The 18,575-nt window shown below is 39.4% G+C and overlaps 1 protein-coding gene across 1 annotated transcript in view; it reads left to right on the top strand.

The window, feature by feature from the left end:
• The first annotated feature begins 1,504 nt into the window (after positions 1-1,504).
• Positions 1,505-18,575, top strand: part of Ddx10 (DEAD-box helicase 10) — a 258,076-nt gene continuing 241,005 nt past the window's right edge. The window contains exons 1-6 of the mRNA XM_063255716.1: positions 1,505-1,792; positions 11,875-11,935; positions 13,629-13,759; positions 14,641-14,799; positions 15,908-16,028; positions 16,624-16,813. Of these exons, the coding sequence (XP_063111786.1) occupies positions 1,622-1,792; positions 11,875-11,935; positions 13,629-13,759; positions 14,641-14,799; positions 15,908-16,028; positions 16,624-16,813 (833 nt within the window). The 5' untranslated portion in view covers positions 1,505-1,621. The remainder of the gene's footprint in view (positions 1,793-11,874; positions 11,936-13,628; positions 13,760-14,640; positions 14,800-15,907; positions 16,029-16,623; positions 16,814-18,575) is intronic.

The raw sequence follows: 18,575 nt of genomic DNA on the forward strand, positions 1-18,575 counted from the left end.
CTAAAATATAATTTAGTAATATTATTTGTTGCTTAAAAAAAGAAAAACCTTTTGATTTGCTGTTCACAAAAGGTCATTACAAACAAAGAAAATCAGACTGGCATCAGACAGATATTTGAATGTAACACATTATTCAAGATAACTATGTAATGGCCCTTTAAAAAGCTCCTAAGTCACCTGTTATCTAGGCTCTGGCAATCATTATTCTACTTTCTCTGCAGGATTAACAACTTTCAAATTTCTTAAAAATGAACTCCTACACACTATCTGTCCTTTTGTGAGCAGCTTATTTCACAGGGTAATGTTCTCCAGATTTACTCATATTGTAATATGTCAGGATCTCCTTGTTTTTTGAGATTGAGTAAATTCCACTTTCTGTATATACCATGTGTCATTTATCCATTTATCAATGGACACTTGTGTTGCAGCAATTTGCAACAGTGCTGCTATTAGCATAGATGTTCAAGTATCTCTTTCAGACTCTGCTTTCAATTCTATTGGATATATTTCCAAAAGTGGAATTGTTGGGTCACACGATTGTTCTATTTCTAATTTTTGAGGTCTTATATATGCTTTTATATTTGCTTTACTGTCCCTCACATCTGGTGTACCTGAATGCGGAAATGAGAGAGAAAGCCCCTCCTCCCTACCCTTTCCTCTCCCAATAAGTCATCCACTAAAAGTTTGTGGGATGTGCATTGTGTGGAAAGAAGTCGCTTGGATTTGGAGAGGTGGAAAGGGGATCGGAAGACCCAAACACCCTGCCTTTAAACCCAAATCTCATCACCGCAACTATCTCCCTTCTGTTCCCCATTTGTACTTGTGGATGCGCTACGAAATTATGGCACAAACACCAATTCATTGAAAATCAGTTCACTTAAGTGATTAACTTGCCTTTTCTATTAATTCTTTACTTTTGGTTACCATTCGTTATCTTTAGTATAATAGCATTTTAAGGCAAATTCAGTTAGACACTGTCAGTTTCCTCGCTGCTGCAGCTAGTTTGAGCAGCCTAAAGAAAGAGAAAACAGCGCGACACAAGAAGTCTACAGAGCACTCATTTTTATTTCTAGGGCGGTACACTGCAGGTATCAGAAATAAGAAATCATCAACTAGCTGTTTTGTTTTGGACAAATATCCTGCTCCCCGGCTGAAATATGCAAAACGACGATCTCGATTATAATACATACATATATATATATAGCTCTATCTATGTATCTACTTATTTTGATAGATACGTGCACAGATAGCTGTATATGTGTGTGCGCATGCTCACGAATGCTTAGCCGAGTCACCAGCGAAACGCCAACCACTGCGCATGCGTTCTTTTAAAGAGCCGGCGTGCTCCCGCGGCCTCCCAGCAGGCCTTTTCTGTCAGACCGTCCCGCCCCAGTTTCCCGCGGTCGCTCCTCCCTGCGGAAACTGAATCACCAATCACCAGCCATCTTTCTCAGACGTCATTGGTGTGTGCCCAGCCTTTAAAAGCCAGGGGGCGGGCTCCCGGGTTTGCGCATGCGCTTCTGTACGCCCTCTCCACGTTGGTTCCGTGTCTTCAGTACCTCGCCTCAGCCGGATTTTGGAGTTTGGAGTCTGTGCGTGATTTGGCTGTCGCCGTCACACGATGGGTAAGACTGGTGAAGCGCGACCAGACCCAGTGCGGAGCTTCAATCGCTGGAAAAAAAAGCACAGCTATAGGCAAAACCGAAAGAAGCAGTTGAGGAAGCAGCTGAAGAAACCCGAGTGGCAGGTTGAGCGCGAGGGCATCAGCCGCCTCGTGCAGAACTACGAGAAGGTGAGGACTGTGCTGGGTAAGGGTGCGGCCATCCACTCCCCCTGGCGGAATGGGGGCCGGCAGCGGGCAGGGTGTCCCTGCGGCGACGGGCTGCGGGGAGCCGGCCCGATCGCGCAGTTGATCCCCTGGGTTGATCCCCTGGGTTGGGTGGCGCGTGAGGGGTCACTGGGCTCCCTCCCAAGGCCTCACAGGTGGGCGACTGACGGCTGCAGCTCGGGATTCCGCTCTGTTCTGGAAGCTGTGGTGGGAACGCGGTTGTACTGAAGGGTCCGAGGGCTGCTGTTTAGTAATATTCGCAGTAATAATGGTAATGACAGTAAAAGGAAATAACAGTTGTCTTTTAAAGTATTCTCTGTCTTGAACTCTTTGACTTGTTGGAGGTATGGATCTTTCCATTTTACCGGTGGAAAAAAATGGAGATCAGAGAGGATAAGAAACTTGTCCCAAACTTGCATGCTTAAGTAGGTGGTGTGGAGTTGGAGCCTAGACCTGTGTCTTTGTAGTTGCATAGCCTTTGTTTGTTATAACCATTCAGGCAGACTGCCTCCCCCGACATCATCTTCTGTTCTGTGCCCATCTCCTTTTCTTCATTTACTTTATATTTCCATCCAAGAATTGGTGTAGAAAAGCTGAACCTCCCGTTTGTTTTTGTTACCTGTCATCCCTAAGTTGTGCCTGATGTTCCCAGATAAATGTCCCTTTAACTGTCGCTTTGACCTGCCCACCTATTTCCCTATCAGGCTTGTTAGGAGTGTCAGTTCCTCTCCGCTTTCTCCGTAAATCCGTATCTGTTGGCCTTCACCCACCCTACTCAGCCTCTCAGTGACTGCTCCCTTAACGGTTTAGTGCAGTCAGGGTTTTAACACGTGGAACATCCCTGTAGTTAAGGTAATCACTTACCATCCCTGTACCAGCACTTACCATTCCTTTAAATGACTTGGAGATGAGTAGTAAGATTAGGCAGAATTTAGAGCAGTGGTGGGGAACCTGAACTGGGGAACTCGTGTTGCAGAGGGCTGTTTGTATCAGTGAAGCTCTGAAAGATTCACCATCACTGATGTGCTTGTTGTATTAACTACCCTTTTCCTGTCATTAGAAGGGAAAATGGTAATAAAAGTGTTGTGAGGAGTTAGTAACATCAGGCATGGAAAGCATTCTACCCAGTACCTGTTACATAGAAATATTGCATACATTAGCGGTTACATTATTGTTACGGCTGTGGTATACACAAACTTTTTAACAAGCCATTGTGAATTACTGTTGGCTTTTGTTTTGGACGGTGTCTAGAGTTGCTTAGGAAGTAGAGCCTGAGTCCTTGCTTGTTTTATTCCCGTGAACTAGTGATACCTTATTGTATTCTATTCAGAGTTCATATCTTTATTTCTGACTAAACTGGATATCTTAATTGTATTACAGGGTATCTTAAATGCCAGAAATCATTATCTTTTCCATCATACCTCAGCAGTCCTTCCTAGAGTCATAATCTTGTGTATTTTCTGTAGCCATTGTAATAAATTGCCACAGACTTGGTGGCCTAAAATAATAGAATTTATTCTTTCATAGTTCTGGAGGTCAGAAGTCTGAAATCAGTTTCACTGGGCCAATATCAGTGTCAGCAGGCCATTATCCCTCTAGAGCATGTAGAGGGTTCTGTTTCTTGCCTTGTCTAACTTCTTGTGACTGTTGGTACTCCTTACCTTGCAGCTACATGACTCCCCTTTGTGGATACATGGCTTCTGTTCTGTATCAAATATCCCTCTCCTTTTTTTTTTTTTTTTTTTTTTTTGGTGGTACCTGTGGTGGTCCACTTCCCAAGATATGAAGGAGCCAGAGAAAATAATTTGAAAAGAAAAATTATTTATTAAAGCACAGGCTTGGCGACGCAGCTGCCAGTAGCCAATATGGAAGACTGCGCCTAACAGCTAAAGGGCAGGGTTTTTATTCTGTAAAACCTGCAAAGTTCTGCTGGTCTCACAGTGCAGGGGGTAAGGGTTCACGGTGCACTACAGAACAGGAACAGGGTGGTTACATTTCTTGGGAAGAGCAAGGTTCAGCTAAGGGTTGGGCTAACAAGCAAGTTTAGATTAGGCAAACATCCTCTGGGGAAGGGACATCCTGCAAACAAGCAAGTTATCCTGCAAACAAGCAAGTTACCCTGCAAACAAGCAAGTTTAGATTAGGAAGACATCCTGTTTTGCTCTTAGAGTTACCTTTGATCTTTCTCTTGCTCCGAGGAGACTATGAGAGTTTATATATATATATATATATATATATATATATATATATATATATATATGTTACAACAGTACTGGCGATCGAACTCATGACCTCACGCTTGCCAGGCAGGCGCTTATACCACTGAGCTACATCCCCACCCCTTGCTTTTAAAAAAAAATAACACATTTTGTTGGATTTAGGACCCATGTGTATCATCCAGGCTGTCTCCATCTTAAGATCTTTAATCATATTTGCAAAGCAACTTTCACCATAAAAGGGAACATTACAGGATCTAGGGATTGGGGCATAGACATAATTGGGGACCATTTTTTTTTTTTTTTTGTCTTTTTTGTTTTTATCGGTACTGGGATTGAACTCATGACTGCCTGCTTGCAAGGCAGGTGCTTATGCCGCTGAGCTAAATCCCCAGCCCCAATTGGGGACTATTTTTAACCTACCACATTCTAAGTCCCCCATCTAAATAAACCACTGAGCTGGGAACCCCAGAGCAAAATCTGTGACTTTTCTCTTACCTACTTTTGTGTCCTGTTATGTTGATCATCGTTTTTGCTGCTTAAATTTCTCAGTGCTTGTCCATCTTTATTGCTATAAGCTACTTCAGACTGCCTTGTTACTTGGATTACTATAGTAGTTGCTTATAACAACAGACACTAGGCTTTCTGTGTAATCAGTAATGAATGTTTTTAGCTGAACAGGTCAAAAGAACAGAACTACTAATTTGTGTTCCTGTAACACAGAAGCTGCCATAGACATATTTGAGTGAATGAGTATTCTGTTGTAAAGTTTTCACTAGTGAAACAGGTATTTGATGGGCTTTTGCTCTTGTGCCTTACACACCTTGATTGTGTTTTCTGTGCTGCTGCTAAAAGTGTTATTTTAGCATATGTGCTGTTGACTTAAGTACTAAAAGTGTTTCTCTCCATAGGAAAACTTAGGTCATTTTCCCTGGCTCACAGTTACTTTCAGGAAAACTGGCAAACACTTTAATGTGTCAACATACTGTGGTGTAGTGGAAGAATATGTTTTTGTAGTTAGACAGACCTGGTTTAAATCTCAGTCAGTTCAGGTTCTCAACTTGTCTCAACAGTTTCCTCGTTCAGGGAACACGTTACTAACGACTGAGATTCACATGACTCAGATGATATAGGTAAACCAAGTGGTACACAGGGACTTGTAGTCTGTGAATTGGCCATGTTCCTTGATGCTTCTTGTCCTGGTACTTGATGTCTTCCACTATTTGACCTGAGCACACTTATCCCTCTACCCATATACTTACACATACTCAGCTTTAGGAGTTACTTGGAACTTGTCTTTATGGCTTCCTCAGGGGTACGTCTGTAGCATTTTGTATATATCTTTAGTGCAGCATTTATTATTTCCCTGTAACATTATCTTTATAAAGTCTGCTAGACCAAGAACCTTTCAACGTCAGAGACCAGTCATGTACAGATGCTTCTTGACCTGTGGTGATGGGATTATGGCTTGATAAAGCCACTGTAAATTGAAAATATTGTTAAGTTGAAAACACGTTTAATAATGTTAAACCATGAAATGTGGCTTGCCAGTCTGGCTACATAGTGAGTTCAAGGCCAGCTGGCCTGTATAGTAATACTCTGCCTCAAAACATCAAAAAAAAAAAAAAAATCAAAATTTGAGCTATGATTGCTGTTAAATGTGTATCACTTTCACGAAGTCATAAAAGTCAAAAGATTCTAAGTTGAACTATTGCTAAGGCAATGACTATTTCTACTTACCTTTGTTTTCTCTAGAAACAAAGTGCTTACTCTCGAGTAGATATCCAAGGTTTAGATATTGTTTGGTATTAAGACTAGACCGTTCCCTGTATGAGTGGCTTTGTGCTCTAGTTGGCGGCATTGGTTCATTGTTTTCAGTTACTTGTTTTAATAATAATTGCTAACATTTATCAGATTTTTGTGCATGTCGATATGCTATGTCCTCATAACATCACTCTTAAGAAATTGTTCCCATTATACAGATGAGGAAACCTTAAGGCTCGGCAAGATTAATTAATTAGTTGGTTAGAAAGGAGTTCTGACTCAAGTAGCCCAGGTCTGATACCAGAGCTCCAAACCGTTATACTCCACTGCATTGCACTTGCAAATGTTTTATTACATTGAAAGGACAGCCCCTGCATTGTACTCTGTGTTTGTTTGCTTTCTTTCTTTCATTTTTTAATCTTAGGGAAGTTTTTTTAAAAGGATTTGGTCAGGAAAGAAATACAGTATGAAATCAGTTGCCAGGGATAGTGATATAGGATACAATCATTCAAATAACAGATTTGTGATTTTCTAGGTAACCTAGTACAGACCCTCACTATTTGGTGTCTCAGCATTTGCAGAGCTGTACATGGTGGAATGCAGTAACCTGAGCTGGAGAAATGCTCACCAACTTCAGAAACATTTGGAACAATTTGACAGGTGCTTACTGAAGTCTATGTAAATATACATGGAAAGAGTATGTCTAGGTCCTTAGGGAACTCTGAGGAAGGTGGCAACATTTAACAAATGTTGTATAATAAACATGCATAAAATATTTAAATAGGAATTTGTAACTCAGTTTGTAACTTTGCTGTGGAGTTGAAGGATGGAGTAGTAGGAAAGAGTTACTCGGTATGTCACTCCTGGCCTGGTGTTTAGGAAAAAGCGTAATTTTTCTTGGCTCTCTCCTTTCTGCCTGGTGCTTGCAGCTGCAGACCTGGCTTGGAGAACTGCATGAGGGTTGGATTTCAGCCCCTGTATCTAAATCTTGCCAAAGGCCCATGTGCAGTGCTTACCATCCAGTGGTTTTTAGTAGCTGTGAGAGGAACTAATTCTTTAATGCCATCTTCACCAGTTGTAAAAGATTGGTAAAGATCTTCTAAGTGGAGAGGACAGCATGAAGGAATATAGGGTGATGTAAAAATACATGGTGTTCTTTTTCTTGTACCAACTCATGATCTTGCACATGCCAGGCAGGCGTTTATGCCGCTGAGCTAAATCGCTGGCTTACATCCTTGAGGGAGAAAATATACTTAGAATATTGCATGTTTGCCTGAATTGGCTTCAGGCAGGTTGGAGAAAGTTGGAGGTGAATTGTGAGTGACTTTGGAGACCACAGTAGGTAAAACAGCTTCCTACAACATATGCCTGATGGTGGTCTTGTTTGAATCTCCAGAACCTGTGGTTGTGTTAAATATCAAGGGGCAAATTAAGACTGCTGATCAGTGGGCCTTAAAATGGGGCAGTTATCCAGGTGAGCCTGGTGTTACCCCCAGCACCTGCAGCAGAGGGTAACGGAAGAGTCAGAGTCACGTGTTGTGAGAGTGTTGGCTTCTGTAGTTGACTGCTGTCTTGAAAGATGGAAGGATTGGTCAGGTCTGGTAGTGTAGTCTGTAGTCCCAGTTGCTCTGAAAGCTGAGGCAGGATGATGTTTTGATCTCAGGAGTTTAAGGCTAGCTTGGCAATATAGTTAAGACCCTGGATTAAAAATGGAAGGTGTGGATCGATCTTATTTTTAAGAGGACAGATGTTCTAAAGACACATACATACACACAAGCCAAAGGTGCACAAAGATGAAATGTTTATTACTTTGATTGTGATGATAATACACAAGTGTATAAATGTGCCCAAATTAATCAGATTTTATACATTCATTATGTACAGTTATTGTGTGTCAACTATATCTCAGTAAAATTGGGGAAGACAAATTAAAACAAAAGGGAAGTTGGGGACAGCCCCTAGATGCTGGAGAAGGCAGGGAAATGGCTCCTTTAGAGTTATCACAAAGAATGAACCTCTGCCAGGACCTTCAGCTGACTTAAGTGAAAGCCATTTCAGACTTCTGACCTTCCTTCTGATAGTGTGTGATAATGTAGCAACAACTGGAAATGTAGACAGAGTTTGCATTTGCAGACTTCATAGAGGGAAGACTCTGGAATGCCATTAGGGGGTGCATCCAAGCTGTGAAGGCCTGGCACTTCGGAGACCAGGTAGGAGACTGCTGGTGTGGTCTAGATCTTGTGTCCTCTGAGAAGCAGTGCCTAGATGGGTGAGTTGAGATTTATTGGTTGGAAATGTCTGTGAAGAATGTAAGGGAGGGTGAGGATGAGGAAAGGAAAGAGTGGGTTGACATAGTCTCAGATCAGCACAGTTCTTGAATTTTCTCCCTCACATGGTGCTATGGATGCATGGTCCTTAGTATGGTGCTGTACGGAATAAGCTAGTACTTTGCCGCTGAGCTGCATCATTGGAACATTTTGGTGCAATTTTTTTTTTTTTTTTGGAGACAGGTTCTTGCACGTTTGGCACAATTCTAAGAAAGCTTCTGCCAGGCCAATGAAAATTATTGTTCCAAAGTTGACCATGTGAAATTTTGTAGAAAGCTTTAGTGGTTAGACTGAGTCCTTGCACTGGGTCTGAATGACCAAACCGATAGAGTTTAACCACAGTAATAGGTCTCGGCTGGTTGCAGAAGACCTGGTAGCCAGTTAGCTGACTAGCAGCTGATGGTGGCAAACCTACGGCATGTGCTACAATGGGCTGTTTGTTATGCCAATGATGGCAAACCTTTTAGAGTTTTTAATGTTTGTTATCAGTGTTTGTTATTGGATTAGATTATAAACAATGAATTATGAACTGCAACTAGTCAATTGACTGCTTGAATAGGTGGTAGTCTGCTTGCTTCTGTTTCCCTACAAAACTGCCTGATGGTTTGGTTTGAGTACTCACAATTGGTCTGGAAGCTATCCCAGTCATGAGTTCTTTTTGCCCTGTTCAACAAAACTATCAAATTTAATTGGTCTAAAGAATTTTCCACTTAACACTCATTAGAGAAATCTTCTAGCCTGCAGGAGTGGGTCTGAAGTAATGCAGTAGTTCCTGTTTATCTGTGAGGGATCATTCTTTGACCCCCTAAATTAGTTGCTAAAACTGGATAGTACAAAATCCTAAATATACTGTTTTTCCTATACATACATAGGCATGATACATATATACATAGGCATGATAAGGTTTAATTTACAGATTAGATTTAATTTACAGATTAGGTTTAATTTACAGATCAACAATTAGGGCATGGTGGTACACCCCTGTAATCTCAGCCTCTGGGAGGCTGAGGTGGAGGATTGCAAACTCAAGCCTCGCCTGGAATTTAGGGAAATTGTGTATCAAAAGTAAGCTGAGTGTGGTGTTGCTCACCTGTAACCCTAGCACTTGGGAAGCTGAGGCAGGAGGATTGCCTCGAGTTTAAGGCCATCTAGCCTTATCTACATAGCTAGACTCTTAAAAAGAAAAAAGAAAAAAAAAAAAAGAAAAGAAAAGGGGGTGATGGTGCATGTGTGGATATAACTCAGTGTGAAGGCCCTGGGTTTAGTGTCCAATACTGCCAAAAATGTTACAATAAAAAATCATAACTGTGTGGTAATAAAAGTAACTGAAGATTTATGAACTGTCCCTGGAGTTCTCAGTGTAATGTTTTTCAGCTATGGGGAGTGGCACCATGGGTCAGAGAGGCCTTCTGCTGCCAGGCTCAGTCATAAGCTGGGAGTAGCTCTGCTCAAACAGGGCTTCTTCAGGGGTAGGGCAGAGAAATAATAGCCAGTTTGTCCACTGTGCTTCCTAAGCAGGACGGCTGAGAGTTACATAGTTAAGGCCATCACCAGGGGTGACAGGAAAGGGCTAAGAAGAGCTCTTGACCCGAGAACTCAATCAAGGCCGACTGACTTAGTTACTTGTTTTAATTTAGTAACTCTTCCTGTTCCTGAATGAGCTGAACTCTTCATACCTAGGTTCATTTAGGTTCTTAGCATAATCAGCTGTGCTGTATGGTGACTTGCATTCTAATCCTTTTTCATTTAAGTCAAAATTTGGTGTGATATGATTGGAGACAGATTTCTTGATTGCAGTAGGTGGAAAATTTTAGGAAGTTTTATTCTTTTTTACTCCAGATAGAGTTTACTTTTGCGAGAAATAGGTGTTAGCGGAGAGTAAAGAGGATGGCTTCTTTTTTCCTCGCCTAGCTCTAGCCTTGCCACAAGTGTGGAAAATTTTTTGTAAGGAGCACCCCTAAATGATCTGTTCTCTGAATTCAGAAGAATGAAAAGACTTTAGATGGATGTGGGATTGTGCTGATGGGAATGATTTTGTTATTTGAAAAGGATAAAGGCAAGGAGAAAGAGTTATTTTGTTTGTTGGATTTGGCCACCTTCTGCTGTGGCTTCAAGTATTCGTTGGTATAACTGAGAGTCTTTAGAGAAGAGGTGGAAGAAAGTCTTTCTGTGAGGGTCAGATAGTCAGTCTCGGGCGTTGTGTGCAACAGTGTGTCACAGCTACCTAGCCAGTGTGTAAAGACTCCCAGTACTTCAGGAAAACTACTTTAAAACTAGGCAGCAAATTGGAATTTACTTGTGGGTTGACGCCTGTTCTAGGGCATTAGCAGAATTATAATTTCCGCTTTTTTCTTGTGGTTTCTTTGAAGATTATGACTCTGAGCTGCAATGGTTGACAGAGGAGTGCTGGGATGCCTGACAGTCTCTCTTCAAGTTTCCCTCCAAGGCTAACAGACCTGTGAAGTGTTCCGTAGACTGAGCAGTGCATCTTGCACTGGCGATGGCAGGGTACAGAGACTCCAGAGCACGCTGCCCTCTGTTTCCTTCCTCCTGGAGGAACCCATTCCCTGGAAGGGGTTTGTCAGTTCGTGTTGGCTGGTGTGTCGGCTGTTGACTGCACAAGGAGGAACACGTGTTATCTTAATGCCCTGGCTGGGAGCGGATTTTTCAGTTGAGGGTCTTTGCTGGGACAGACAGCATGTGATTTGTATAATCAATTCTTTAATGCTGATTTTACCTCCTCTTCAGTGTCTGTGGGGATTAAGGTAACTTGTAGGGATTAAGATGTTTTCATATTTGTATTTTCAGAATTTGTAGGCAGAGTAGTCCTTCCTGCGCTAGATTAAGTATTGTAAAAAAAAAATGTAGATTATAAAATGAATTACAGCTGTCATCCTCTTATTGCCTAGCGTGTAATTTAAGTAAATGAACCCCTGAAAATGCAGCTTTCTCCTTTTGTGAGCCAAGAATAATTTGGCAGCATATTCCCAGATTTGAGCATTAGTCCCTGCTTTTAGCATCTGTAGTAAAATAATTCTCCTGAGTCTCCAAAATAAAATTCAGGAAATTGGGTTTATACTAATGAAGAATGGCAGATATGAATATTTAATGATGTAAAGGTAAGGGACAAAACATTCTATGGTTTCAAAGCATGGCCCAAATACTTCTGGTTATTTTGAAATAATGTTCCACCTTCATAATACCCCCAGAATTTTATGACTATGAATATTTCATATTTAATACGACTGACTCAAACTTTTTGAGAGGTTTGTGCTATCAAGATACATTTCTTTCAGGTGTGTAAATAGAGCTATTATCATGGCTCATGATTTGCATTAATCTTGGCTCCTATATCTTAAACCAATAGCCATTGAAGGATGAAAGAAAATGAATTTTCCTTCCACAGTTGCTGTGATGATGTCTTACTTTGTTAATGTTTTGGATGTGAAAGATACTCAAGGTAGTGTACAGTGTGTGTGTTGTGTATGCTTTGAGTGAATTTTTTGACTAGTTGGGATGGTTTTAAGTTTATATTTGAGTCATGGAAGTTGAAATGCGTTCCATTTCAGGACGAGTGACGTCTTTATTTGGAAGTGATGGTTAAATTAAATCCTGCAATATGAAGGATGTACGAGGCAGCCCAATGTAGAGAAAAAAAGTATTACTGTAAAACAAATACATGATCCAGGGGATTATTTTGTTTTACCTGATATTGTTTTCTTTTATATCTTTTTTCCAGATAAATGTAAATGCAATTACAAGATTTTCAGATTTTCCCTTATCTAAAAAAACATTGAAAGGTAGGTATATGATAGTTTTGGGATATATTCTTGGATTTACTGATTTTTTTTGGCGGGGTACAGAGTTTGAAGAGAGGTTAATCTGAAAAATTTTACTTTAGCAAATAATTTTGATGTCATGGAAACCTAAATGAATACTGCAATTTGAACCAGACATGGTGGCACCCAGCTGCATCCCCGGGGACTGATACAGGAGGATGGCTGTAAGATCAAGGCCAGCCTGGGCTGGGTAGTGATTTGAAGTCCAGCCTCCTTCTTTGTTTTGGAAATGACTTCTGTCTTGATCCTTTTTTTTTTTTGACCAAAACAATTGTTTGTTTTTGTTGTGTACAGCATGAGGTTTTAAAATATGTACGCATTGTGGGATGGCTAAATCCAGCTAATTAATACATATATATAGTCTCAAATATGTTTTATGATAAAGACACTTAAAATCTGTCAGCAGTTTTCAAGTACACAACTTGTTATGATTAGCTGCAGACTTGGTGATGTACAGTAGCTCTTCTTTACTTATTCTACTTGTCTAACTGGAAACTTTGTGTTCTTTAAGCAACATCTTCTTAGTTTCCCCATCTCCTGCTGTGGTAATTGCCATTGTATTTTCTGCTTCTTTAAGTTTGGTTTTTTTAGCACACATATAATCTGGTTCTTGTCTTCCTGCATGTGTCTTATTTCATTTAATACATGTGCCCTCTAGGTTCACTGTTGTTACCAATTACAGGGTTTCTTTTTAAGACCGTGATACCTATACCTATCTCTCTCACTCACTGTCTTTTCACGTGGTCGTCCCTGTGTTCACATGCACCCTTGGTATCTCTTTGTTAAAATTTCTTCTAAAGGCACCAGTCTTACAGATTAAAGTCTTCCACATAGGGACTCACTGTGACTTAATTGCTTTTTGAAAGATTGTCTCCAAACAGGCACATCCTGAAGTACTGGAAGTTAGGGCTTCCACATAGAAACTCTGAGGACACACTGTTCAGCCTATAACCGCACCCTACAGCAATTTTTTTTAAGTTTTTTTTTTTTATTTAAAGAAAGATTAAACAAAACAGAAAATAGGTAGAAATAGTACATACATTCAGAGAAAAAAAGAGTAAGAAATCACTAGTTGATGTTGTCGTTTTACAAATAGTTGTTCAAGGTACAAAAATGGAACATGTAAACTGGGAATTCAAACAGAGAGACTGCAAAAAGTTCTGTTCAACTGTCCAACAAAAACTTAGTAACATGGTTGTTAATCCTATACATTTAAACATACATGCGGTTTCCATATATTAATTTATGTTTAGATTAAACAAACTAAAAGCAGGTTAAAATCATTTTGAACAAAGAATAATAGTATTGCTGAATTTCCCTTCCTGACACTCCATGATCAGCACTGGGTACTGTAGTGTCTTCTTTTTAAAACTGAATTTAAAGAAAGACTAAAAAAACAGAAAATGGGTAGAAATAATACATAATTTCAAAGAAAAATAAACAGTAAGAAATCACTAGTTGATGATTACAGATTGTCTTCTTACAAATAGTTCTTCAAGATACTAAATTGGAGCATATAAAGTGGGGATTCAAACAGTGAGATTGCAACCAGTTCTGTTCAACTATCTAACAAAAACTTAGAAATGTGGTTATCAATCCTCTACACTTCCTACAGCAATTTTCTAAAGTATGCCTCTTTCCTCCACACTGCCAGGTCTTCAGGAAGCCCAGTACCGGCTGGTAACTGAGATACAGAAGCAGACCATTGGTTTGGCTTTACAAGGTAAAGATGTACTTGGAGCTGCCAAAACGGGATCTGGCAAGACTTTGGCTTTCCTTGTTCCAGTGAGTACTTTTCTATTGGGTCAGGTCCTCTAATATACAATTTACAGCATTTTTCTTTTTCTTTTTTTTTGCCTACATGAAAATAACTGTGGATAGGTTGTTTTCTTGTGGGATTTCCTTTGTCTTGTCCCCCTACCGTTTACCCCCACTTCTAGTGCAGTGCCTCCACATTACGAGCACTCAGTAATGTGCTGGATGAATTCTTGTGCCTTGATAAACCATCACATTTTCGCAGGATTCAGGTATTCCAGTGTGACAGATCAGACTAGTTCTGCTGCAGTACACTAGGTGAGGAAAGTTGTTGCTGCTCGCACTAAGCCTCCCAGTGGCATTCATCCCTGTTTGCTCAGGACGAAGCTGGCATATGCTTCAGGAGATCTGGGCATTTCTTGAGACGTTTTCACAACACTGATAGCTGTTCCAGTAGAACATTTGAGCTGAGGATTACTTGCATCTGTTATGTAGTTCATCTCCTGATTTGATTTCTACAAAGCAAATCACTTGTTAAAAGTATTACAAAACCATTTCTCCTAAGTCCTAGTATTTCTTTTAAACAATGTCCTTTTATAGTTACTGAGTAATATATTATTATAGCTGTTTTACAAATAAAAGCTGTGTGTAGTTTCTGCTCAGAAAATGAGCATACTTTTCTCTGAACTACTCCCCTCATAGTATGGCTTTTCCTACACTTTGGAAGTGGGGGTAGGGATACTTCTGGTAGATAGAAGATAATAAAACAGTTTCATACTGGATAAAACTTGTGAGAAGTATGCCTTTTGCTTGGAAGGTACTTTTCATTTAGAGGAGCAGGGTTGAGACTTGGGTCAAAATCTTAACTTTTGTAAGGAATTACTGAACATGAATTTATTGTTGTCTTTAAGGTGTTGGAAGCTTTGTATCGTCTGCAGTGGACCTCAATGGATGGGCTGGGTGTTCTGATAATATCACCTACCAGAGAACTGGCTTATCAGACTTTTGAGGTTCTCCGAAAAGTAGGAAAGAATCATGACTTTTCGGCTGGTCTCATCATTGGTGGAAAGGTTTGTGTCCCCCCCCCCCCCATCTGTGCTTGTTTGTTCTTTCTTTTCTTCAATAACTTGTGTTAGTGCACTGTGACAGTTGGCAGGCAGACTTTCTCTAAGCAGGCTAGTCTCCTAGATGAGGCTGCAGAGGTAGATAACACCGTAGTGTGGAGGTTCTCATCTAGAAGTATTTCTTGTCAGCTGATCAGTTTTATAGAAAGTCTATTTGTCACTTAATTGATAAGACTGAGATACCTGTACAGGTTAATCTGGAGTAAATCTATTTGTTAATTTACTTTGGGTAAGATCCCATTAAAATGTGTGGACTAGGGGCTGGGAATTTAGCTCAGTGGCATAAGCACCTGCCTTGCAAGTGCATGGTCATGAGTTCGATCCCTGGTATTGATTAAAAAAAAAAATGTGAGGACTAAGTGCCTATTATTAAGGTATCTGTCAGAATAATTCTGAATATTGCTTTATCAGCAGAAGAAAGGAAGGTAGATGGTTTTGAGGAATGTTTGCTTTAGTTCTTAGTAAAACGTATTGTTCAACTTTCAGTCTACCCTATAGTACATCCAGAATGCTTGTATCTGCTAGAATCTCTTCTGGACTGTAAGGATAAAGGTTTTTTGATTTTTCTATGCAAATAGGTGCTAAAGAAGAAAAACCAGTGCACAAACCCCATACACTTGTGTACTTGACACACAACATTAACAATTAACATTCTGAGTTCTTGTTGAAAGGAGAGGCTTTCTAAAACGGAGCTCAGCTCCTTTTTTCCATCCAGGAAGACGGGTGTGTGTGTGAGCCTGTTCAGTGTTCCTGGGTCCTGATATAAAGAATGAGAGCAATTTCAGTTTTTAAGTCAGTTCTAGCACACTCAGTAAGAAATCAAGTCTTGGATCATTTGTTTGACAATTTTTCTTGGCCTCGAACTTCTAGGTGTGATTAAGACTCTGGAAGAACTCTTTAAGTTCCTGAGGCCTTCACTGAGTTCTTTTGTTTGTCCCAGAAATGTTGAGATGCTATGGAAATGGGAGAGGTTATGTTCAAGAGTTTGATGGTTTAGTAAACAGGCTCCTTAGAGAGATGTATGTGTAATAAAAAAAAAAAATAATTTTTTTAGGATCTGAAACATGAAGCTGAGAGGATTAACAACATAAATATACTTGTTTGCACACCTGGTCGGCTTCTTCAACACATGGATGAAACAATATGCTTTCATGCCACCAATCTACAAATGTTAGGTGAGTTTTAGGGTTTCTAATGAGAAAATACTCATAGGAGAGAGCGCTCATAAGTTTTAATGATTGCAGTGTTATTTTGGATATATGTTAGGAATAAAAAATTCTGAGAAATAATTTGTAATTTTTGACAATTGGTTTGTAAGTTCAGAGTACAAACTTAGTTTTTTATTTATTTATTTTTGATTGAAAGAGCATAGTACTCTACATGAAATTAGATACTTTAGTATTAGGCATTGCAAAGGTTTTCTATTAATACCAACTCTAGTAATTTAAAGGAGCAAATTATAATGATTTTTCTTTTTTGTTACCTAATGTGTACTTTAATCAACTTTGAAAAATATACTTCTGAACTTACAGAACAGTTGTAGTGATGGTAAGAGTTCCTGTATGCCTTTTACCTATTCTCTCCTAGTTTTAACCTCTTACTTCTGTCAAAAATAAACTTGACATTAGTACTCTGTATAAATTAAATTCCAGATTTTATCAGATTTTCTACCAAGGTCCTGCTTTAGGATCCAATCTGGGATACAGCATTGCACTTAGCTTACTGTGTATTTTAAGTATTGATGATTCAACCCGTATTTTCCTTTTCTAGTTCTTGATGAAGCAGATAGAATTCTGGATATGGGCTTTGCTGATACCATGAATGCTATTATCGAAAATCTTCCTAAGAAACGTCAGACGTTACTTTTCTCAGCAACACAAACCAAATCTGTAAAGGACCTTGCACGCTTGAGTTTGAAAAACCCTGAGTATGTCTGGGTTCATGAAAACGCAAAGTACAGGTATAGACTGTCTGTTTTAGTCAAGCATTTTGGTTTCTCACTGGCTGGAGACCGAACCCAGGGCCTCCTGCATGCTCGGCAGGTGCTCTGTCCTGGTCCCAAGCCTAGCTGTCAGTGTTCTTTGGTATTGGTATTTTGGTATTTTAAACTTTTGTTTTCTAGGAAATAAAATTTTTCCTAGATGTGCAAAGTATAGAAAATGCAACAGTTAGGGGCTGGGGATTTAGCTCAGCAGCATAAGCGCCTGCCTTGCAAGCAGGCGGTCGTGAGTTGGAGCCCCAGTACTGATAAAAATGAAAAAGACAAAAAAAAAAAAAAAAAAAAAAGAAAATGCAGCAGTTAGAATTGCTCAAATGCTGGATATATATTTTAATGTGAGAATAATGTAGTGTTTTCCAAAATGTGGTCTGAAGAACAAATAGTTTTCCATAATAGACATTAGACCATTTACCAACACTCTACCTGTGCTCCAGGAAGAAAGGGGGGTGGAGTTTTGGACTGAGAGTTATTGTTGAGTTAAAGGGGAACATAATTGTAAAAAGACTTCTCAGCACTTTATTGGTTTCATGGGCATTGTAACTTCAAAGTAGTGAAAGGTGGATATAATGTGCTTTATCTGCTACAGTTACTTGGGTACCAAATCATTCTTTTTAACAGTATTATGCCAATGAAAGCATTTTATCAAATATACTGATATTTAACATAATACCTTTTTTATTTTTCTTTCTTTAACCTTTCTACTTAAAACTTCCAGCAACTGTTATTTTGTCTTAGTCTTACTAAACAGAGAATAAAAGGTGTGTGTTCATGTGACAGTAAAGAGCATGTGATTGTGGTGTGCACATGGTTGGAGAAAGTATTTTAAATTGCATTTTATTATGACTAGAAAGAAGTATGTGCATATCTGGTGTGTGTCATTGCACACTTCAGACAAATTGAATTCCTTAAATGTTTTCTAGTGAATGCATGAACTTAAGTTGGATTCTGTATTGAGAATTTCAGTGTGGAATTCAACTTTACCATTGTTTATATCTTAAATTTTCATTTGTTGTTACAATGAAGTGTTAGCCTAAAAGAGTTAGATTTGGGTTATCCTGTTTGAAAGTCTTTAAATACAGAAAATGTAGATATTGGTGTCTACTCTGATCTTTTTTTTTTGTACCGGAGATCAAATTCACGATCTTGCACTTGCCAGGCAGGTGCTTATGTCACTGAGCTAAACCCCAGCCTGTATTCTGATCTTACTGAATATATATATCTGAAATTAAAGAGAGCCCAAGCATAGGCTATACCCTTCTAGGTGATCTTGATGAATAAACTTTGGAGACTGAGTACTGGCCACTTTGGCTACTGAGAACTTGGGAACAGAATAGCTGGAGAGTCTTAAAGTGTAGTTTCTTCCTTTGCTCTCCTTGAGGAGATGTTGGTTTCTTTGAGTTATGTTGCGATAGCTGTTATAAGTTGTGTTGTATCTAACCTGGCAATGTAGGCAGCGTCTAGGTTGATCAGTCTGATTGAATTAGTCAGAATTACTTATTATCCCTGTTCCCAATTTCTGTAGATGTGGTTGGTTAGCTGTATATCCTAAAGTTTTAGAGAAACTGTAATGCAAAGGCTGATTTACATTTCAAATGATTTTTGAAATGCAATTCCTTATAAAAAGCATGGTTTTCAGAAAAAAATTTTCAAAAGCGGAGAGGAAGTGACATAATTAAAACTGAAAGTTTAGATTTTTCTGGAGTTGTATATCAGCATATACTAA

Source organism: Cavia porcellus, unplaced genomic scaffold (genome assembly GCF_034190915.1).
Source record: "Cavia porcellus strain 051 isolate PalLab524CR breed Dunkin Hartley unplaced genomic scaffold, mCavPor4.1 scaffold_9, whole genome shotgun sequence".
In the NCBI taxonomy this organism is placed as follows: Eukaryota; Metazoa; Chordata; class Mammalia; order Rodentia; family Caviidae; genus Cavia; species Cavia porcellus.